This window comes from Anoplopoma fimbria, chromosome 13 (genome assembly GCF_027596085.1).
Source record: "Anoplopoma fimbria isolate UVic2021 breed Golden Eagle Sablefish chromosome 13, Afim_UVic_2022, whole genome shotgun sequence".
Classification (NCBI taxonomy): domain Eukaryota; kingdom Metazoa; phylum Chordata; class Actinopteri; order Perciformes; family Anoplopomatidae; genus Anoplopoma; species Anoplopoma fimbria.
Window position 1 is genome coordinate 7,472,250 of NC_072461.1, and position 23,200 is coordinate 7,495,449.

Here is a 23,200-nt window from a genome sequence, read left to right on the forward strand (position 1 = left end):
ACAATCAGCTGAGCCTCTGGCCAAAAATAGCCCGTTGACCGATGGCGGAGGGGGAATTGTGTCGGGACCGTTCTGCAACCGGACACTGCTTGTGTCTGTGCTGTCCACACTGCCTGGTATGAAGGCGTAAGTCACTTATAGGACTTTATAAGTGGACAATGACAGAGCTCTGAGATAAAAAAAACTATTTTTTTCTTTCTAATTTGAAGCTGATTTGTTTCAGGATCTACAGTTTCACATCTCGTCCACTCTTGCATGATCCATGCATTCATATTTTTGTGTGGGTTTTAAAATTGAATCTGTGACTCGTGCATTTATTTGCTGTTACACGAGAAGGTCAGTCCATCACCAGAAGGCTGCAGCAGTCTGCACTATGTCTGCTCTAATATTTGGTAAACAGTGCGACCTTGTGGCAGGATGAAAGAACTGCACTTTTCTCGTACATATAAAAGAGCGCTTATGACGTTTCATAGAACTTTTATCTAACTGAACAGATGCTTTAACGTTTTTTTTTTTATATTTTAATTATTTATATTACTGTATACATTTTAATTATACCACTCATTTTGATAAATGTGTGAGCTTTCAATGTGTTAAGAGGACTACATGCAGATGTTTTTACATTACAGTCTAATATTTCACATCAGCGAGTTTAATCATTTTTAGCAACCGCGACTGGAGCTGGTATCCTCCTTACTAATCTGCTGGTTGGAAGAAAAAAATATTCATTTCAATTTCAAGTTTTATATCAATCATTTTATCTCCATAAGTCCAGCCAAATGATTGTACATAGATGGGTCGACTTCTTCAATAGTTTAGTGTCCTTAACAAATGATGAATGGAAGGATGTGGGCCTGTTAATTGAAACGTTTGACTTTAATAATGGAGAGAATTCAACTTTCTAAACTGACACCTGATCCTTCATCTCAGCATAACAAAATCCTAATATGTTTTTAACTTCATAATGTGGACAGAGAAGAATTCATATCATGTGCTTTTTGTACGAGGCTGTTGTTATAATAATAATAATAATAATAATAATAATAATAATAATAATAATAATAATAATAATAATAATAATATAATAATTCCACCTCGCCCCGATCCAAAACAGTTATGTACAAACTGCAAATGACTGCTTTAAGTAGCCGAATAAAGAGCTTGGAACATCACAGATCTTTTTCAGACATTTATTTTGACACGTTAATTAAAAGAAAAACAAAAAAAAACAACACAACGATGGTTTAAACTGCAACAACACTCACAAATATATATTACCACTCTTCTTATTTACACATATTTCTTTAAAGACATAACTTTGAATGTCAACGCACATAAATATCATGCAATTAAAAAACATTTCTTTAAGAAATGAGCCACACCAACGTGTCTTCACAGCTGGATCAGACACACACGGACACTGAACAATGCTTCAACAGTGATGGTAAGAGAGTCTGAGATGCTCGTTTCTTAGAGGAGCAGTGGTCAGCATGGAAGGAGGGCAGAACGGGGTCCTGGGAACCTGCAGGAGCGTCGGGAGCAAGCAGGCAGCAGGGCCCGACATGAGGTGACCGTACCCGAGAGCGCCGCGAAGGCTCTGCTGTGGATTTGGGTGGTGTGGACCGATGGGGGAGGGTCTGCGCATGATGCTGTCAATGCTGAAGGAGCACTTTGCCTGCTGGCCAGGCTTCGGCTCCGGTTCTGTTGCGCACAGCTGCGATCTGAAGTCTTTAGGCCCACTGCACTTCCCGTGACTGTTCAAAGTTTGTGGCAGAAGGTGATAGGAGGAGGAGGGAGGCATCATGATGCCCTCCTGCAGAGGCACGTACCGGAGAGGAGCAGCGGGCGGGGGGCTCACCTGGCCCCGTGGTACGCAGTATGGCTGCCCGTACGGCCGGTAGCAGTTCAAGTTGGAATAAAACATTAGTCCGTCTTTGCCAAACTCGGGCTGGTTTCTCTTGAAGCGCTTCCTTCGCCGGAGGAAGCTGCCGTTGTCGAACATGTCCTCCGAGGCGGGGTCCAGAGACCAGTAGTTACCTTTGCCCGGGTTCCCAGGCTCCCTCGGGATCTTAATGAAGCAGTCGTTGAGGGAGAGGTTGTGCCTGATGGAGTTCTGCCACGCGGGGAACTTGTCTTTGTAGTAGGGGAACTTGTTGCTGATGAAGTCACAGATGCCACTCAGCGTCAGCTTCTTCACCGGGCTCTGCAGGATGGCCATGGTGATGAGGGCGATGTAGGAGTAGGGAGGCTTCACCGAGCTGTTCTGGGCTTTCCTGGAAGACGGTGCCAGGTCCGCGCAGAAACTGTTCTCGCTCTCCCCCGAGGAGTCCGGCTCTGAAGAGTCGAATTCTGGACCGGATTCTGCAGAAGACCCGGGGTCCGTGGAGCACTCATTGCGATATAAGTGCCCGTGGCTAGGCACATCCTCGCCCACTATGTCAATCTCATCATCTTCTAGAGGCAAAGCAGCGTGTTGTGAAGCTTCAGACTCACTGGACAGAGTCATGGTCACACGCTGAATGGTCAGAAACGCGTCAAAAGCTCAACTGTGCCAAAGATGCATTCACGGTTCGCCGTGCGTAAAAAAACTAAACACAAGAGGCCCCGATTCATGCGTAAAGGCGCATTTAGAGTCTGGTTCTTCCTTGTGTACCGATTTGTTGTGAATGGGAGGGCTGGGGCTTTATATGCTGGGAAACCACTGTCCTTCAGGCCAGTCCCATTAACCCTCTGGACCTATCAGAGTGGTCCCTCGCCGCGGGGAGCCACAGCACACAGATGGGGGGGCTTGGGTAGTCCTGAAGTACGCACGGCCTATTCATCCAAAGGAAGCTCACATTGTTGTATTTGAGCAAATATGGCAGAATATATTTTGAATTTGTTAAACGGTATCAATGAGTGACAACACAAAACCAAAACAATATCTAAAAAGTCATTGTTTTTATGCCTCGATGGGTACCGATCACTACAGTGCTCATAACTTTTTGCACTCTTGCAGTACACATTCACATAGGTTGGTGTGCGAGCCATTGTTAGGTGTCTGACATGTGCACATGCCACAGACATGGATGTGTGTGGTGAGGTTCGAGTTGACCCCCTTGGTATTGTAATCATCTGATATTACAGAACATACAGCAGCACAGTCGGAGGTGGGATGTTCTTGGGAGTTTTAACACCACGCCTAGCCAGTGGTAAGAAGTGTCGTCCCCCCCACCACCACCACCACCTCCACCTCCACCTCGGAACCCCCGCGGGTTCGTTTAGTTTGCCACCTCTGGATGCCCGCAGGTGGTGTGACCATGAAAATGGCCGTGGCAGGGCTTCCCGCAGCCAGCAGAGAAAAGAGGCAATAGTGGCCTTAACGAGGCCATCAGCATCAGAATCGAGTAGGAAACGGCCGAGCTGAGCGGTGCGCTCTGGGCTACAGGGCTCAGCTCGGCTTTACGACCGGGATGAATAAGCAGAGCAATCCTCAAAGCAAACCGGTCTTACAGCGGATATGTGCTAAAACCGTGCTGCCAAACCATCTCCATTGCAAATGACCACGTTGGGAAAACTCCACCTATTTCCTCACCTTACTTGGCCTACTGTGTGTGTGTGTGTGTGTGTGTGTGTGTGTGTGTGTGTGTGTGTGTGTGTGTGTGTGTGTGTGTGTGTGTGTGAGAGAGAGATGGTTCTCACATGACTGTACCAATAAAGGCCAGAGTAACAAATAGCAGAAAATAGAATGGCAGTCATATGTCAAATATTGCTACTTAATTCAAGCCGCAATTCAACATTTAGTCTGAAATGCAGTTAAACAGTCTGTGTTTTGAAGTAAGGCTAAATAATAGGACCAGATCATTCAAAAATACTTATTTAAAAGAAAACCATGAAAACTCCATTGGTCACAAGTAAAGCTAGTTCTGAATTGAAGGTTAAACATAACCAGTAACAACAGTTTCACTGTAGTGGAAAGCTGAATACAATTTCTATGGATCACCCATTTATCCATAGATCAAAATAAAACGTGTTTGCATGGCACTCACAAGATATTAATGAAAAATAATTAGAGCTAATTATACATTTTAGGCGTTTTTAGGAAACATTACTTTACCTTCCATGTCTGAGTCATCACACCTGTGAAACAAACACTCTGTATTATAACCACGGCCTTCTGACTAGATGCAGAAGTTTAAAAAAAACAAAAAAACAGTTTGTATGAGTTTCATAACAATTAAAGCTAAGATGTTAATGCTCTTAAGGCATTTTTCACACTTTGTTGAGTATCATGGTGAACTTACCACTTTAACACAAAGACACTTTGTGTCTGTTGTTATGTTAATGGTCTGCCGTTGTCAGATAGAACTGGCCATTTTTACAAACAGTTAAAAACATTTATTTTGTTGAGGTATATCAGAGCAGTCCCAGAATATGTTCAGGAATTTTTATTTTTATTTTGAATAATTTAAAAATTACAGGATGTTTAAAGCCAGAAACATAAGCAAGTCTACTTGTTTACAAAGTACAGTCTTGTACCACACTTGATAAGTTGTGTGCGTCACTTTGCAACTTACTAACAATACTTTGGTCCAAACCTTTAAAAAATGGCAGATTTTACAAAGCCATCTTGTTGATTCAAATTTCTGGACCTTGCATCTGTTGCATCTTTGTGTGTGTTCACATTTTAGAGTCCATTTTCAGGGTATATTTCCAGAGTGACACAGCATTTAGCTCAGACACTACAGCAACATAAACACTCTTTGATATGCTGTAGCTTTTAGAGCAGGTATTTGTGGATTATCACAATTTGAAACTACTGTATTGATCACCACTGTAGCCTTAACCATCCTCTGACGTAGGAAAGGTGTAAATGTCTGAGACACGCTGCCAGATTTATGGATGGCCAAAAGCCATGACCTCTGCCACATAATCATCAGGTTTCAATGCAAAGAGGAGAGAAGAGTTTGTGGCTAAATTCTCTGTGCTCCTTCAACCACAGTGGAGATGAACTGTTCCCGCAGAATGTTCTTGTCCAGGTTCCTACCTGCAGGACAGAGTGGAGACAAGCGACAAGAACATTGACACAGCACGACCACACACAGACACAAACAGACGTAGATGTGTTGTGTATCATAGTGGACAGTTCTCAAGTGAGACATCCCACGGCAGTCAAACGCAAAAGGTGAAAAAAATGAGAAAGGCTTTATTTTACAGTACTGTCACTTCCTTGAAATTTCCTAAAAATGTCAGTCCAAAGTTCACTGGAAAGAACAATGTAATATAATACTTATCATAGATGAAATTGAGACAAAAATATGATTCCCTTAGTTTAGAGTTCAATCTTGAGTTAGTGGTTGATTTCCAGATAATCTCCCTTGAAAGAAAAGCTCACTTGAAACCTCATTTAAACTCAGTCATTATTGAAAACGTTCCTCTCCATTTTGTTTCATTGTGTGCTGATGAATTTTATATTTGTACAGGTTCAGCTGAACTGCTGTGCAGTGAGTGGGTCTATTTTCCAAATCATGGCACCAAATGACATCCATTACAGGAAATTCCTGGGACACTTTTAACGAAATTGTGGACGAATAAAATAAAGCATAATGCAGGTTTACACATGATAAAGAAGTGTGCGTGTCTTCACCTATAAAGACCAGCCGGTTGATCCGCGGGTTCTCCTCCCAAAGCTGTGGAGTCTCATTCAGGTCATACAGCTCGTGGACCCCCTGCAGCATCACTTGGTGGGCTTTACCTGCAAATGATACTATGCCCTGAAAACACACAAGTCACGAGTCACGAGTGACACATTAACGGACCCTGAATGAAGTGCTAGGAACTGATTAATACGGATATTAAAGCGTCGGTTATTGATCACTGCTGCCACTCGGGTGACTATTGTGCGTTACTGTACCTTTAACCGAATGACAGTCATGGGTTGGCCCTCTTTGTTTTTGAACATCTTCTCCCATAGGAGCTCCTGAAACAGTGCAAAATGGGTATTTACTTTACAAAGGGGTGTATTGTGTTAGAGCTAATTAGTAATGGCAAAGGGGAAACCAACCTGGATAAAAACATTCAGAGCATCCTCACAGAGATCTCCGGCCACTTCAAACGTCACAGTTAAAATACTCTGAGGAAGACATTAAATACAAGGTAAAACTGCTATCAATGTATTTACAACAAATAAGACATGTTGTGGTTTTCAGAAGAAAAGCATAGATGAATTTGTGGTTCAAAATTGTAGTAAGTTCCAACATTTTTCACTCACGGAAATACAAATACATTACACTTTGTGTGAAAAAGGATCTGATCTGATCTTACAGCACAAAAAAGCACATAAGTTTTATCAGCACAATGTACTTTATAGCACAATAGCCCATTCAAAGTGTTTTTGCAAAATCTATATGCAGTTATTTATATTTTAAATCCTGATTAAGTAATGTTTAGGCAGCATTTTAATATTGCCAAGTCAAATATTAAACAACTTTCAATACTGTTTGGTAATTTATTACAATGCATATCTTATACACTGATCATATGTGGTACAAGATTTCCCTTGAAAAATTTGTAGAGTAGAAGTGTTTAGAAGTATAAAATGTTAAAAATCCAGTACAGTACTTGGATAAGTGTACTTTCCATCAATGCTTTTATGCTTATGAGATATATATTTTCAGGCTTTAATTAAGAGCCACAGTTCACTGATTACATTTTAACATATATTTTAACATATTTTCTCAGTTCACTGAAACCTGCAAAGTCATTATGAACGTTAAACAAAAGGAGTGTTTTTACGCCCCGGCTGATGACTTTGTCAATGACCGTGTCAAAAACCACAACTCCACTCGGCACCTGAAACCTCTCTTCATCTGCCTACATCCCCCCCTTTCTCGCTCTTTTTTTTTCACACACACACACACACACACACACACACACACACACACACACACACACACACACACACACACACACACACACACACACACACACACACACACACACACACACACACACACACACACACACACACACACACACCTCTCAATACTTCCTTACAGCATTAGAAGGGCACTTTGTAGATATTTGGGGGTTTTGTGTTGGAGTGTTAAGGTTACACACTTCCTTGTCATTTGGTATAACAACAGAAAAACAGCATTCTCATTTACATGAAAAGAGCAACGCGGGGAAGAGGAGGAGGAGGAGGGGGAGAATGGGGGGAGGGTCCGGAGGGAAGGTTGAGCTTCATGCGGGAAAGGGAACTTGTAGAAAACAGACAACAATGGCGTTATTTACCCACACAAACAACCCTCATCTCTGCTCATCCTGTGATAAAAGGTCATGGGTTTAAAGCACAAGATGAGGCCTAATTGCTGCGAGGAGTCATCTGGTCTGATGAAAGCATCAAGACAAATGGTATTGGACTGATCCTGGAATAAATATATTTTCATAATTTACAACTTTTTTGAAAAGAGCTGGACTTAACTGAAGTTTGTATATTGGAGATAGATTGTGTCTTTTGTTATAAAATGGTGCACCAGAGGTTTCCCATCCACATCTGACATTCAACCGCTAATTAAACTGTGAACCATTTATTAGTTTTTATGACATCTGGATTCTGTTCAAACAACTGTAAAGCCATAACACGAAGCCGAGTCTCTCGTCAGTCTAGCCAACACAGCGTGCCCAGTCTACTGAATGTCTATGATGCTGCGTAGGAACCGAGACTGGGTGAGAAGGAAACATCAAAAGCCTCAAGTCGACCTCAAAACAAAAAACCAGAGCAGGGAGGGAGTTTTCACTCCAGTGTCACAGCCTGGGGGAATGCAAGGCACAATGTTAGCCTCAGAAGAATGCATTCCCTTTATCTAGTAGGAAATGACGTGTTGAAATAAATTAGCAAACAAAACAAGGAAAACTATAAGAGAGGCATAAGCATGGGTAGGTAATGAATGAAAGAATAAACTAGATGGTGTTTGGGGCATAGGAACAATACCTTGTCAAGATGTGGTCTTGTGTCTTTCACAAGCTGGAGCTTCTCTGCGAGACTGTTCAGAGGAGAGAAACAATAAACATTATTACATAATTGTCCAGTTTAATCCAGCATGATTTTCACTTCAAAAGACTCAAAGATAACCATGCTGCATTTACTACCATAACTAAATACAGTCATTTTATACATTTAAAAAATATTAAACAGATTTATATGTAAGCTATACTACATGGCTGTTTTTGCACATTGAGTTATGATGGACTGACCAGAGCTACATTTTGGGATTTTATGGCATTTTTAAAAATGTTTGAGCTGCATTTACACCCTGTGTCAACAGAAAGATAGAAAGAATAATTATAATATTTCTTATATTATGATTATTATTATTATTATAAGTATCTAAATATTGCTGCAGAGAGTGTGTGCTCTCTAATCTGGCTGCTGATATTTTGGGGTTCTTTAAAATCTCGATGTGTTCGGCTCATAAAGTTATTGTTTTGGATCGATCGGAGTTACCTTCTATGGTTTTAAACAACTCTTAGGTTGTTTAACCGCAGTGGTTCTACCATTTCTGCTCTCTATATAACTTAACTCTACTCTTTTGAGGATACAGTGCTAGCATTCATACATGCAGGATTTGGCAACCAGTGCCATGGGCTAAAATGAGGTTACCACTGTTTGAAGCTGCCATTGACGTTGTTTATTGGATCAAATATTTAACATGATTGTATTAAATCGAATTGTATTAATTCATTTATAATTTCTTTTCATTTTAAATTTGGATTTGTGACATATCTTATGACATTTCTGTGTAACGTTGCTTTAGCTGTAACTCATCTTTCTTAGTGACAGATTTTTTATATTACAGAGGCTTTTCTTCAGGTTACATTTAATGACCATCTGAAGCAATAAATGTACTTTTTCTAAAATGTCTCTTCTCCACCTTCTTTCATTTCTCTGCTGCTCTACACAGTTTAGGCTTTTGTGTTCTGTCCCACAGTAAAATACACTGCATGCTGTATCAGTGCTTAATGACACAGCTCTGAATGGACTTGTGAAAACTTTAGAAATGGCAATTAAATCCTACAAAACACCGACCACCACCCCCAAACAAACTCCGGCCCTTGTTCTCCCCATCAGACCTCCTCATCCTCCCCCTTCTCCCTGACCTCACAAGGAGGCTAAATGCAGCGTCCAGCAGCTTGAGCCCCGCGTGCTGTTAGTACCACACAGGCGGAGCGGCGGGGGGCCGCTTCAAACAGCCAGCGTGGGACGGAGGGGAGGAGGGGCTTGGACTCTCAAAGGCAGGGGGAAAGGAGCTATCTGTTGGGACAAGGGGGACTCCTCGGGAGCCAGTGGACACACACGGCTCTAATCCTCCGCAGCTGGTCTCAGAGACACTGACCGAGGGCATGTAAGAGAGCTTTAACACCGCGGCCCGTTTCATTCACATGAAAGGATGAACACTGACTCTATTCATGAGCATGACATTCTACAGGGGATACAATATGATGACCACCCTGTGGTGTAACAGGGGGACGCTCAATAAAAGAGTGTGTTAATTAGAGAGAAACATGATGAGCAACAGTATCAAAGACCGCTGGGTACACGGTTCAGACCGACCAGAAACAAAGGCTGTCGATGCAGTCCAACGGGTCTTGATCTTTCACTGCAAGTTTTCTAATAGAGCACGACAGGTACTATATTATCAGCGGACACGTGGGTATTAGAGTATACAGTATGTCAACGATAAGAAATTGCAGTGAAGAAATGCAAAAGACTTGTTCAAGGCAATTTAAAAACAGTGTTTCCCTTTAATATTTTGTCCAATAGAGAGAAAAAGTTTACTTTTCAGCCGTGAAAAGACCAGCTCAATAAATATTTTCTTCCCCTTCTTTCTTTCTTATTTTATCAAATAGAGTATATCATATCATAAATCTATATTGAACAAAAAAAAGAATATCAGGTGTTACATCCCAGTAAAACTTTTGAAATTCGACATTGGTATCCGCCTCAAGCATACAGTGATGAGCATCTGAAGTGACAAGTACTTGAGTTATTTTCTTGAGAGCGGACCATATTGTTTTTGCCTCATTTGTAAAGAAACATGTGGCAATTTCTTTATATGTAAATCAGAAAAATGTGTCACTGCTACATCCCTTTTCTGTCCGAAAGCACAGGCAGTTTTTGGCAATGTTTTTATCCAAATATAAAATGCCGCAGTCTATACTTATTTTGGGTCACAACCAAGTTTCAGGGATCCTCATGAATGTTTACGTGACTAGGCTTAAAAATACATTACTGTTTTTAAGAATTAAATCTCTTGGCCGTTACAATTTTTTTTGTCTTCTAATTACTACATTCTGTGTACATGAACTAAACAGGACAAAACCAACTCACTTTGCTCCATCCTTACTGTCGAAGGAATGCAGATCCAGCACCTCAGAGAGATTCACCCTGTGGAAGAAGATCACTGATCATTAGTTGGCTAAAACTAACATTCAGGGTAACCGAGTGAACTGACTCAAGCTAAAAAGTTGTGGTAATGTTTTTCCGATTAACCCCTCACTGCACGTTGTCTTTCATCTGTTCACCCTGGACTCTGCGGGGGGGCAAGAGCAGATCTGACACACACCCAAACCTTTGATACACACTGCTTGTGTTAGCCAGATGCTACCTGTGTCCAACAACACACAACACGCTAACACAGAGGACGCGTATACACACATATCTGCACACACAGCATTCTCACACATGCAACCATCTCAACTTGAAGACCCAGGGTCAAAGAGCAAAGACTTGTGGGTAACTGAACACCACTGAAGGTTTGGTGTTTATTCAGGGTGCAGCAGTTTGTGTATGTGAACGTGTGTGTGTGTGTGTTGGGGTTTCTCTTGAACAATGTCACGCCTGAACTGCTTTATCTTTGATATAAAGATCTGAGCAGGAGCAGCACGTGGAGTTCAAACAAAGCAGGGAACCTGGTACAAAGCTACATACACACTCTCAAAAACCAAATAATATATATACTTTTTGAAAAACGTACCTTGACCTCTGGCTTTCTAGAATCTTGACGAGACCATTTACAGACCTGAAGTGAAAGGAAAACAAGTTTAACGCTTAGATAAATTGGACCTTGTTCCTACTCCACTATCCCCCTAAACCTTTGTTCTTCTTGACCTAATAAGAGTGGTCAAATGTGCTGTTGTGCCAAAGTTACCCAAAAAGAAAACACAAGAGCATGGATAAAAACACAGAACATGTGTGAGGCTGACCTGACCGCCTCTCGGATTTGAGCGAGTTCCTCCTCATTCACCAGGTCTGTCTTGTTGATTATGGTCAGGTCAGCGACAGCAATCTGCCTAAAAAGACATAAAGTTTATATAACTTCTGTGCGATCTTAATTTTTTAAGATCATGTCTAAAATCATGTGACGATGCAGTCATCGTGTGGGTGGCTGTGGGTGGCTCATGCCAGACTCAAATGGGGAGCTGAGCGCTGTTTAGTTTGGAGGTGAAAACACAAACAAAGACAGAGAATGCAAAGGGTCATGCAACTGGTCTTTTCTTCATCAGTGTATTTGTTCAACAACAACACCACACAGCTGCTGGAAGAGACAAATAGAGAGAGACCGGGGAGACGGACAGGCGGGTGGCAAGAGTACGGTCAACAGCATGTTATGAGACGTAGTGTGGTGGACAACGATTTGCAGAGGACAACACCAAGTAGCAGCCTGTTAGCTTAGCTTAGCAGACGATCAGAAACAGGGGGAAACAGCTAACTGCTTCTCTTTGGCTCACTAAATTAGATGTTTTATCTAGTTTGTTTAATCTCTCAAAGTGTGAAAAGGCAGTGTGGTTTCTCTCTGTAGGAAGGGGAGTAGGTGTATCTCCCAAATTGTCTATTTATTCATGTAAAAAAAAGTTCAGCAAACATACCTGGCTGCCTCATTGACGAGTCCATCCGCTTTTTCCTCTGTTAGTTGCTACAGAAAGCAGAGACAGTGGACATAACTCACACATGCAGCAAGGAAATGAAAGGAAAAAGAGGAATGCTCCAGCTGAGCCTAAAACTTTAAGCACACTAGTGAAGAAATAAATAAATATTGGCTAATGTTCGCAACAGCCAACAAAAAATGTGACAGGTAAATTGGTAAAAGAAAGGCCTGTCTTTCATCTTTTTGAAGTGCGTGACTTTCTCAACACATGAATCCACAGGAGATGGCTTTTTTTATTTCCCACTTGTGTCTTGTGACCATCACTGGGGATGCGAGCAGCGTTCTCCAAAACAGTTTAATATGTAACCACAGAGAGCGCAGGAGGTGTTAATCTGGATCATGACCCCTGAGCGTCAATCTGACATGAATCTGTCACTGCGTGCATCGTCACCGCTTCATCTCTGAGGGAACCTATGACAAAAATGTTTAAAAAAACCTTAATAGAATAGCCACTTGCTGCTTTTTTTTTATGTCAACGACCTCTGTACCAAAGAGAAAAAGGCCTTTCAGAGGGTGTAAGGCCAACTTCAAAAACCTCTCAGACAGAAGAGGGGAAAGGCAGGTGAGTGGATGTGACAGCCCTATTACAATGGTCACATCTCCGATATCAATTACTCCTTCACTATCAGTTAATCTGCTCCTTCCTTCTGGTATTATTTCCCTCATCTTGTCTCTCTCCAATGAGAAGTCAGAGTAGCACCTACAGGCCATGAAATGTGTCACCTCACTGAGTATGACACCTTCAAATTAGAGCCCATTATCTAGGTGTCACTTGCCCTGTTTCTTTTAAATAGCACAGGGAGGGCAGGATGTGTGTGTGTGCTGCTATTCACTGGGGAACAATCTCACAAGTTTAACAGCTTATTTTGGATTTTAAAGTCACAATAAGCACAATGTATTCGATCATTTCTCAGAGGCCAACACTGCTGATGCTTTAATGCAAAAATGATTACTTTCAATGCTGAATAAGTTTTTGACCAATGGATTAATCAGTGAGGCTATAAAATGTCAAGGAAATGCAAAAAATACACATCATAATGTAACACAGTCTAGAGTGACAACTTTAAGTGCCTGTTATATTTGTCAAAGAGTCCAAATCCCAAATATATTCAATTTACAGACATCTTTGAAGATGAAACTAGCAACAAGCATGAAAGAAGCTTCTTGAACATCTTCACGTACCTGAAGTCCATACTTGGCGTCGATGACAGTGACGATGCCTAGGATGAACAAAAGGATCAGTGGATCAAATGTTGTGCCACAACTTTTGCACATTCTCTTCTGAATTGCCTTTTGGTGTTTAGTTTTGTCCGTTTGTCTAAAGCCCTTTCTCTGAGTTACTGGAAGTCCACTTTTGGTCAGCTAGCCTGTCACAACAGAGCGGACAGCTGAGTATTTAGGGTGAGGACACACACACACACACAAGCAGACTAGTAACAAGTTTGTCACTTTTATTTATCTGTATCATTTCTTTAAATGGCAGCACCAAAATGTATGGTTCCATCAAGCAAAAAGAGAATTCCCACCACCAAATTCACTGCATGATATACAAAAAACACTCTGTGATTACAAATATCTTACCATCCAAGTAGATGTCACTGCCGAGCTCTGCATCGACCCAAAACATGGAGGCCACGGCTCCTAACAAAAGACATGAACTATATGTTAGATAGTAAACTCATACAAATCCAAAGGACAGGAAATGTAACAGATGACATCAGAGATGATTGATTCAATTAACAAAGCTGATGACGTAAAATGTTTTCTGCTGGTTCCGTTGAAAGAGCCAATCTACAAATTACACAATCATTCTTGGGGAATCAACGAAAAAAACGAACTATGTTATATTGCTAATACTTTAATATAATACTATTTAAATGAATTCATGGATGCAGACAATTGTTACTTTCATTGCTGGTTAAATTGAAGAACTGCCCTCAATTTATCATTTAATCATGTCAAAAAATAGTGAAACATGCCCATCACAATTTCCCAGGTGCAAGGTAACATCTTCAAATGACTTACAATAATATAAAACAGAAAAAAGGCAGCAAAAGTTACATTTAAGAAGCCTTTATTTTACATTTTTTTCTTGATAAGTGACATAGGATTAATGTTTTAATAATGTAATCATGTCAACTTGAAATGAATTAACTACATTTAATGACATCCCTATCTTGAGTTTCTGTTTTTTAAAGTCAGCATTGCAGTTTTTACAGAAACTCTTGGTGCATTCTTTTCAGTCAGAGCTCTGTGGAGCAGATAAAACCAATATCAGAAGCTTTCAATTGTTTATCTCCTGCTGGTACATTTGGTTTGTTTCCATCTTCCTGTGAACGCGGTTATTACAAGACCCTATGTTACCATGCCAGCCACAGCTTGTTCACATAATGCACTTTTGTCAAACGGCCAAGCGAGAATAAGAAAGCATTGTAAATATTTGATGGGTGCGTAATGAAAACACTGTTTTTTGAGTGGCATGTTTCACACAACTCATCCAACGCCATCCTGAATGGAAGGGGAGAATCCCCCGGGAGCCTCTATGACTGACAGCACTGCCGGGGCCAATGACAGACCTGTCCCAGTCGATAACGAGCCTGTCTCAGCCAATGACAGGGCAGAGGAGTGAGAACCGCCCCGGTCTGAGCGTGCTCCGTTGGTTCTGTCGGCGAGGCCAAGTGGTGTGTGTCTGCACACGCCGACACCTCCTGACACCTGTCACTTAGCAACACGCCCTGACTGCCACGGCGCTCGCCCTGTATCGGCCTGATATTGATTTCCTGATTCAAAGCTGAGAGCTGAACGGACAGCTCTGTTGGTTTTTTTTGGGCTGCCCTGATGGAAATAGGCTCTTTGGATGCTCCTGTCACAGCAGCACAAGTCTAGTCCTCAGAGTTACAAAATGTTTCACTTTAGATGTGGGCTTTAAAAAGAAATCTGCATGGGGTTTAACCATCATTGAGACACACAGAGAGAAGAAGGCTTTGCTTGATCCATAAGTCGTCCCTAAACATTGTGCCAGGAATAAGTTTTCCCGAGTAACATGAAAATATAGAAGAGACTATAAACGGAGACAGTCTGAAGTCGAAGTGTATGCACTTATATATAGTAGCGTCCAGAATGGGGATATTATTAGTGGACATCCACTAGTTAACTCTAACTGCTTGTTCATTAACATCTATACATACAAATCATTTATACTAATCAAATTAAATGCACTCAATTTCAAAACTGCTTTCTAGTGAGTCCTGGGCATAAAAACAAACAATAAAACACACTGTACCAAAGAGAAGAAACAGTCTGCACAGTCAATCGATCAAGTATACTACTGTCCACATTTCAGATTTGAACACCTGTCAACTCGTTTGTTCCCTTGCAGACCTGTCTGCTTCAGTCCAGAAAGTATCGCTGTAATACTGATGGCTGCTCCTGAATGCAGCATTTTTGGCTGCAAGGTTTTCAGGGAGAGAACGTATGGATCCTATCTCTCGAAAAATCTTTATTGCTGATCTTTTGTGATCATGAGGGCCAGTGGTGGGAGAGCCCATTCAAAGAGGCCTGTAAGGTATGGATTAGTAATGAGTGATTCAAGGATTGAAATCCTTGAATATTCTAGCCCCAAGATGAAGAGAACTCTTTTGTGTAGTTTGCAGATGATACCACCGTCGTCAGCTAGATCACAAACAACGATCAGACTTCCTATAGAAAGAAATTCAACACTCTTCCAGGGTGGTGCTCGGAGAGCAACCCACTGCTCAATGTCACTTAAACCAGGGGGTTGATTTTTGATTTCTGAAAGAATGAGGCAAAGACACACACCCCTGTCTACACCAATGGGGCTGAAGTGGCGCAAGTTAACAGCTTTAAGATCCTGGAAATCTAAATCACAAACTACCTGACATGTTCATCACACATATCCATCCTGGTAAAGTAAGCTCATAAATGGTTGTATTCCTAAGAAGGATAGATTTGTGTGCCAAGGTCTTTTTTTAGCTTTTAAAGAAGAGCAATAGAAGCATCATGACAAGAGGTGCCTGCAAAAAGCCCAAAGGATATTAGGAGAGAATAACCTCCCTAGCCAGAGCGTGTCAACCCTGCTCCTGCCTGCCAATAAATACAGAGGTATCAGCTACCGTACCACCAGACCTCAGAGCAGCTTATTCCCTCAGGCTGTGATCTCCTTAGTTCATCCTACACGTATAATATAGAAGTTGTTTTTTTGTTTGTCTTCTGTAGAAAAACAGGACAACAAACTTCAAACCCTGTTGTACAATGATAACAAATAATAAATGCTGTTGCCAGCTGACTGTCAAATGTCTGTGTTGTGTGCCTCTAGTGAAACCGCATGAAGTTTCAACCGGAGGCATATAACTGTCTATAGGATCCCCAGGGCAGAACTTGAATAAAAAAATAATCAAATACACAATTTTTAGATAAATTCTTCTATTTAAATTTTGCAGAATGTGTGGTACCTGGATCAGCGAGTCCTGTGGTTTCTAGCAGGATGTAGTCAAACTTTCCTTTCTTCTCCATCAGGTTCTCGATGGCTTTAAGGCCGTTGTCCCTAAAGAATTAAGGAAAAGACACTGTGATTAATAATAGGATATGCAGAACTCTTAAACAAAATGTCAACAAAAGACACAACTTGCTTTATGTATACGGTCACACAGTACGAACTGTAATATGAAGTGAGAATGTGTTGTGTTATAAGAACCGGACGCCAGATATACATTATACCTCAAGAAAATAACTATAAAACATGAATACTGTGTACTTATACCCTCATTAGCACAGCAGCACAAACAGATGTAAAAAGGTGAGGCATTAACTTAAGATTTTAACTTATTTGAAACTAAGGCAAAGCAACAAGTTGACCCTTTAGTTTCTGTTTTAATTAACACTCTAACACCTGCTGGACTATAGTTACTCTACATACTTTACAGAGCAGCAGAGGCAGCCATTTCTCAGTTCCAGCCACTCCTCATACAGCTCGCCTGCCTGGCTCACTGCGAGGGACTTCTCAAGGGCGCTGCCTGCAGGCGGACGATGACAAAGGACGAAAAAACTGAATGAGATTAGCTGACAGTCATTTTCTACAAAAGATGCCATATCGCTGTTTATTTTGCAAGGATTTTATGAGCTTCTTTCATATGCAGGCAAAGTTGCTACTATGCTGCTCTCTTGTGGAAGGCTGAGGGAGTAACACAACAATCATCAGCCAGACATAAAGTATATACTTCAACAAAGCATCTTTGTTTGAGATTAACAAAAAATCAGTTGATGCTACTAGTAATTTTGATTTCTCTGAAGGACATTATTAGTTTACCCTCTCCAAATTCATTGAGAATGACAGCAATCCGCTTGTTGTGTTGTTCTGTTAAGATATAGTTCAGTAGTGTAGTCTTGCCAGCACCTACAACGAAACGAACACAAAGAAATGATGAGGAAGCCTAAAGCTGATCGATTATAAATTGAACAACACTCTGCACCAGCTAATGGTTGTGATGAGACACTAGTGTCTGAGACTATAATCTCATCTTTAAAGCTGAGTGCAGTAAGTCTCTCACCGAGGTAGCCGCTGATGATGGTGACAGGTATCTGATCTGCAGGAGGACCAGGCGGGGTGTCGATGGGCACCAACTCCGGGCAGTCATCTTCCTCCTCCATCACCATGCCATCCATGACAGAAATAACAAGCTGGACCTGATGACTCAGCACAGAAACACGTCTAATAAATCAATGTACGATTTGGATTATACAAAAGGGAGGGTAAAACAAATATGGTTCAAAAGCATCATATACTTCACATATTAAGATATTGAGTCGGATTAGTTATTTGTCTGTTATAAAGATGAAAATCCTTAACATCACAGAAAATGCAAAAGAACAACATCAACCCTCTCGCCTCAGTATCGTAGTAGTAAGAGAGTGTATTCACTGAATGAGCACAATTCACATGGACTTAATCTCCTGTTAATACTTGCTCAACGCACCACGACGCCACGACAGCCAAACAAACCGATTTCTCTTCATTTTCGGCGGCTATAAAATAATTACCTGACTGTTCCTCTATTGGATGCAGATATTTAAAGTTTCCACCAAATGTGATAGCTTCTACACTGCTGTGGATTTCTGTTTTGACAGCGTGCGACACTGTAGAGGCTCCCCTTCAAATCCTGACTCGACGACAATGGTTCCGCTCTCGTTCACATTTGGTCGGAACAGAAATTCTCCAGGACCGGAAGAAAGTTAGAAGTAATACTGGAGTCAACCCACGAAGAAATAAAGATAACAACTTTTTGACAATAAATACACAAACATTTTGTTACTGTCCGTTCCAGCTACAGCTTTCTCAGGGAGCATTACTCTGATGTGATGACAAGTATCAACCACAAGAGGGCGACAGAAACCTGCCAGAAATACATGACACCAGCAAAAATATATAGTCATCCTTCAACACTTTTAGATTTTAGATTCTGGATGTTATAGTAATATCATTGTGCCACAGTGCAATAACGTGTAACTTAAACTATAAACACAATGTATAATACCACTGACTTGCAGTATTATCATTTTCTAAATGAGCTTGGTATAGTACAAAGCATAAAAGTAAAAAATAATAAAAACAATAATAAAATAATTATTATAAAATAATTAAACAATAATAATGCAATTTAAAAAACACAATGATCAACATATGGATGGTCTATTAAATTGGATGTTAGATTATGGCTTGCATGGTATGGTGGCTACCCCCTGACTGTAAACACTATGGATTTCTTTGCTGATATTTAAAGGACAAAGGGGGCTGTAATGTATTTATAAAAACTCATAAAGTCCCTTGGGAAAAAAGCATACAAAGGCTAATCAAAAAAAAGTAATGTTAAAGAATGGAGAGTATATTATGGCTGTCTTGGTTGACACGTCTCTTCACTGTCGCGTGGAAGTCGGGTACAGTGCCTGTGGAGTGGCAGACCGGGGTGGTGGTTCCCATTTTCAAAAAGGGGGACCGGAGAGTGTGCTCCAATTATAGGGGTATCACACTGCTCAGCCTCCCGGGAAAGTTTACTCCAGGGTGCTGGAAAGGAGGCTCCGTCCGATTGTCGAACCTCAGATTCAGGAGGAGCAATGCGGATTCCGTCCTGGACGTGGAACAGCGGACCAACTCTTTACCCTTGCAGGTCTGCTGGAGGGTGCATGGGAGTTTGCTCATCCAGTCTACATGTGTTTTGTGGACTTGGAGAAGGCCTTCGACCGTGTCCCTCGGGGAGTCCTGTGGGGGGTACTGTGGGAATATGGGGTACCTGGTTCGTTACTACGAGCCATTCGGTCCTTGTATGACCAAAGTGAGAGCTGTGTCCGGATACTCGGCACAAAGTCGAGCTTGTTCCCAGTGTGTGTTGGCCTCCGCCAGGGCTGCCCATTGTCACCAATCCTGTTTGTGATTTTCATGGACAGGATTTCAAGGCGCAGCCGGGGGAGGAGAGTTTCCGGTTTGGGGACCTCAGAATCGCATCCCTGCTTTTTGCAGATGATGTGGTTCTGTTGGCTTCTTCAGAACGTGACCTTCAGCACGCACTGGGGCGGTTCACAGCCGAGTGTGAAGCGGTCGGGATGAGAGTCAGTACCTCCAAGTCTGAGGCCATGGTTCTCTTCCGGAAAACGGTGGATTGCACCCTCTGGGTTGGGAGTGAGTCACTGCCCCAAGCGAGGGAGTTCAAGTATCTCGGGATCTTATTCACAAGTGAGGGTAAAATGGAGCGGGAGATGGACAGGCGGTTGGTGCAGCGTCAGCAGTGATGCGGGCGTTGTACCGGACCGTTTTGGTGAAGAAGGAGCTGAGCCGAAAGGCAAAGCTCTCGATTTACCAGTCCATCTACGTTCCAACCCTCACCTATGGTCATGAGCTTTGGGTAGTGACCGAAAGAATGAGATCGCGAATACAAGCGGCCGAAATGAGTGACCGAAAGAATGAGATCGCGAATACAAGCGGCCGAAATGAGCTTCCTTCGTAGGGTGGCTGGGCTCAGCCTTAGAGATAGGGTGAGGAGCTCAGACATCCGGAGGGAGCTCGGAGTAGAGCCGCTGCTCCTTCGCGTCGAAAGGGGCCAGCTGAGGTGGCTCGGGCATCTGATCAGGATGCCTCCTGGACGCCTTCCTTTAGAGGTTTTCCAGGCACGTCCAACTGGTAAGAGGCCCCGGGGTAGACCCAGAACACGCTGGAGAGATTATATATCTCGTCTGGCCTGGGAACGCCTCGGGGTTCCCCAGGAGGAGCTGGAAAGTGTTGCTGGGGAGAAGGACGTCTGGAGGACCCTCCTTAGCTTGCTGCCCCCGCGACCCGGCCCCGGATAAGCGGAAGGAGATGGATGGATGGAGATTGGTTGCAGCAGGGGAAAGAACAAGGAACTGACAATCAAGTGTGTGATAAGAAGCTGTTTAATTTATAATTTGTGGAATATTGTTGTTAGAACGCTAGTCTTGCTTAAAACTGTACCAGTGCTATTTCCTGTCCAACTGGCTTTAAACCACAGAACATGAGGTAATTTGACCTGATGAAATCCGGTTTGACTGTACCATTAGGCCCTCAGGTTGTAGCTGTCTGTTTGTTAAAAATGGGTTCAAAGCCAAAACTGGGATAACGATGACATGATGACATCACTGGGTAGGAAGCTCCTGTCAGCCCTGTGTGCAAGACTGTCATGCAAATGTGAAACAGCAAATACATAATAAAACAGAAAGCTCCCATTGATGAGAGCACTGAACTTTAAATCGGTAATTCCCTTTAAAGTCCCCCTCCACTCAAAAATGTGTTTTGCTTTTTATAACTTCACTTCCGTCTGAGCTTTACTGTGCAGAATGATGTGTGTGCAGAGTTTGACATTAACAGGCTTTTACTCACCTTTAATTTTGAGTTTAAGACTTGAACGTAAAAGCATATTTTGTACTAATGTGTTTTATGGAAACATGACACCTCCGTTCACATTCACTGAGAATGGACTTTAGAGTGAAGTGGGACACATCTGTTTTGGGAGATACATTTTTGAAGTGAACAACATTTGCATACCTATTCATTTTCAATGAAGCAGTGGCGACCCCAGAAACCTTTCATAGAGGTGGCCAGATGGGGCCTCTGAAAAACACAGATGACTCCCATATCATGCACATGCAAGGAAGACCAGTGATCGTGAGCTCCATCTGAGATGCCCCGCAGGAGTAACGTATGTTTAAGGCCAACCCGGAATCACACTGGTTCCCTCGACAAAAAGACAATGCATTTTTTCGCCCCATTGGAATCTGTATTATTGCAGAAAAAAAAGGAATGTGGCACTCAAACGTTTATGATACTTACACATTTTGTTAAGCAAGATAATCCTAACAAATTAACTCAAATGTTGAAGCGTGAATGCATTCGACAGAAGTAAAAAAATAAATGAATTTAATAGTGAAAATAATGAAATTAACCAGCAGGGTACATTTGCAAACGTAGTTTAAGACTGTTATGAGAACAAAACGTTAACATCTCTTAGGCTTGTTTGCACACGCTTATCTCAGACATCTAACCAAAAACCCGGGAGCTGAACGTGCAAAACAGTTTTTCTGGTTTTAGGATTTCACTCCAGAAGCATTTTATCATATTTTTTATATATATAAGGAAACTTGATTTTTATTTTTGTTTAATTCCTTGCAGGGTTTATAGGTTAGGCCAATTAAACATGTCTTTTATCTTTATTTGACATAAAAACGTGTTATAACTGGTGCCATTCGCGCCTGATATTCATCAATATCAAGGTTAACTCTCAGAAACTGTTTTTGTTCATTTATTTCACCCTCGCTCACCCACCGATAGAGGGAGAGCGGGAAGAAAACCGAGTCTGCTTGTAAACACAAAAGCTTATGTCGGCAGCGAGGGAGCGCGCGTGTCTCACCCAGACTGTCCCATCATCCCCTCCCACCCCTCGCGCCTCTCTTTCTCTCTCGCGCGCTCTCTCTCTCCACGGGATGGCTCAAATCAAATGCGGAAGTTGACACCCAGGAAAGCTGCTGCTGCTGCTGCCGCCACAACCAAGATGCGTGTTGACATGACAGTTGAGCCGTAGCGAGGAGACGTTGCGGCGCGTCGGTGACAGCGAGGCGGCGGAGAGGACCGCGGAGGGAAAACACACACACACACAACACACACACACACACACACACACACACACACACACACACACACACACACACACACACGCACACACAGAGTGAGCCATCGCCGCCGAGCCGGACTTCAGACCCGCTGATGGCTTCTCTGAACAGCGCGGAGCGACGGGCTTTCGCTCTGAAAATCAACAGGTAAACACGTCCTGTGGGTTAGCTCCGGTTTGTTTAGGTGGCGGGTTTAGTTTAAGTCGTGATTGTGAACTACTGGTGCCTCCACAGAGGTACACGAGGGGAGGGAGGGAGCCTTGACAGTTGGAGAGGATTCAACAACAGAGCAGGCAGCCACATGTTGTGAATGTTAATACCGCAGGTTAGTTAAAAAAGGCAGCCTGGAGGATAAGAAACAGACAACTTTTCTCCCACTTTTCTCCCACTTTCCCAGGACTTGGGTAACTTCTGGTAACAGAGACAGCCATGTGACACACTTCTCCCTTTAACACTCTGAAGTGGACAAACAATGCTGAGGCTTCTACTTTACTTTGACAAATCTGTATTTTATCAGTATCATTTCCTCCTCACGAGGATGCTGATCCTCTATTTATTGTTTTCTAATATGATCATTTCCTGTGGTGTGTATGGTCTGACTAACCTTTAGAGCAGCTATGAGTGAGGAGGGGATGTGCTCATAGTTCCTGCTGTGACACTGGCCAGGTGTGGAGGAAGTGTGCACATGGAAGTCTATTGTGTACTCTGCCCCCTCTGTAGTAAGACTCATTAATATAAATACACTTATACTTCCTATGATTAGCAGCATATGGACGTTGCTGTGAAGCTTCTCATGGGGGAACGGAATGTGCCGGTCACACAGCGTACTTGCCTTTATGATCATTTTGTGCGTGATGTTGCAGCAGTTTCACCTGGCACTAGGCTTCATTCACATTGTAGATGTAGATTTGATGTGGGATCTGTTTTGGTCAGACTTGGAGATTGTGGATAGAGACATTTATTTTCATCGTCCACAATCGGCACTGTTTAATCCGCTTTGATCCTCTCTTTAAAGCACTCTTTGAATAAATCAGTTTCCTTGTTTC

The 23,200-nt window shown here is 42.2% G+C and overlaps 3 protein-coding genes across 5 annotated transcripts in view; 1 reads left to right on the forward strand and 2 right to left on the reverse strand.

Moving 5' to 3' along the window:
- Positions 1–1,432: 1,432 nt before the first annotated feature.
- Positions 1,433–2,506, reverse strand: foxd5 (forkhead box D5). The gene has a single exon (XM_054611667.1). The coding sequence runs from the start codon at positions 2,504–2,506 to the stop codon at positions 1,433–1,435; it is 1,074 nt and encodes a 357-aa protein (XP_054467642.1).
- Positions 2,507–4,416: 1,910 nt separating this feature from the next.
- On the reverse strand, positions 4,417–18,128 carry cbwd (COBW domain containing). 2 transcript variants are annotated; one of them, XM_054610162.1, is made up of 16 exons: positions 18,024–18,128; positions 17,534–17,669; positions 17,293–17,379; positions 16,903–16,999; positions 16,439–16,530; positions 13,548–13,607; positions 13,149–13,186; positions 11,908–11,954; positions 11,245–11,331; positions 11,016–11,060; positions 10,370–10,426; positions 7,973–8,024; positions 6,044–6,112; positions 5,894–5,959; positions 5,627–5,753; positions 4,417–5,026 (listed from the first exon to the last, which is right to left on the reverse strand). In XM_054610162.1, the coding sequence occupies exons 2-16, from the start codon at positions 17,646–17,648 to the stop codon at positions 4,953–4,955; spliced, it is 1,113 nt and encodes a 370-aa protein (XP_054466137.1). In that variant the 5' UTR covers positions 17,649–17,669; positions 18,024–18,128; the 3' UTR covers positions 4,417–4,952. The 2 variants fall into 2 exon arrangements, with proteins under 2 accessions (XP_054466137.1, XP_054466138.1); XM_054610163.1 differs by having other exon boundaries at positions 17,534–17,676.
- Positions 18,129–22,153: 4,025 nt separating this feature from the next.
- dock8 (dedicator of cytokinesis 8) overlaps positions 22,154–23,200 on the forward strand; it is a 51,550-nt gene continuing 50,503 nt past the window's right edge. For both annotated transcript variants that reach the window (XM_054611742.1, XM_054611744.1), the window contains exon 1: positions 22,154–22,301. In XM_054611742.1, coding sequence (XP_054467717.1) covers positions 22,249–22,301 — 53 coding nt within the window. In that variant the 5' untranslated portion in view covers positions 22,154–22,248. The remainder of the gene's footprint in view (positions 22,302–23,200) is intronic.

Bases quoted from the DNA above. Each gene is read 5' to 3' on its own strand.
- foxd5 (XM_054611667.1), bottom strand. From the start codon at position 2,506: ATGACTCTGTCCAGTGAGTCTGAAGCTTCACAACACGCTGCTTTGCCT.
- cbwd (XM_054610162.1), bottom strand. From the start codon at position 17,648: ATGGATGGCATGGTGATGGAGGAGGAAGATGACTGCCCGGAGTTGGTG. The intron at 16,531-16,902 runs GTATGTAGAGTA...TTAATTCTTTAG, and splicing joins TGCCTCTGCTGCTCTGTAAA to GGACAACGGCCTTAAAGCCA. The intron at 11,332-11,907 runs GTATGTTTGCTG...ATGTCTTTTTAG, and splicing joins CTCGTCAATGAGGCAGCCAG to GCAGATTGCTGTCGCTGACC.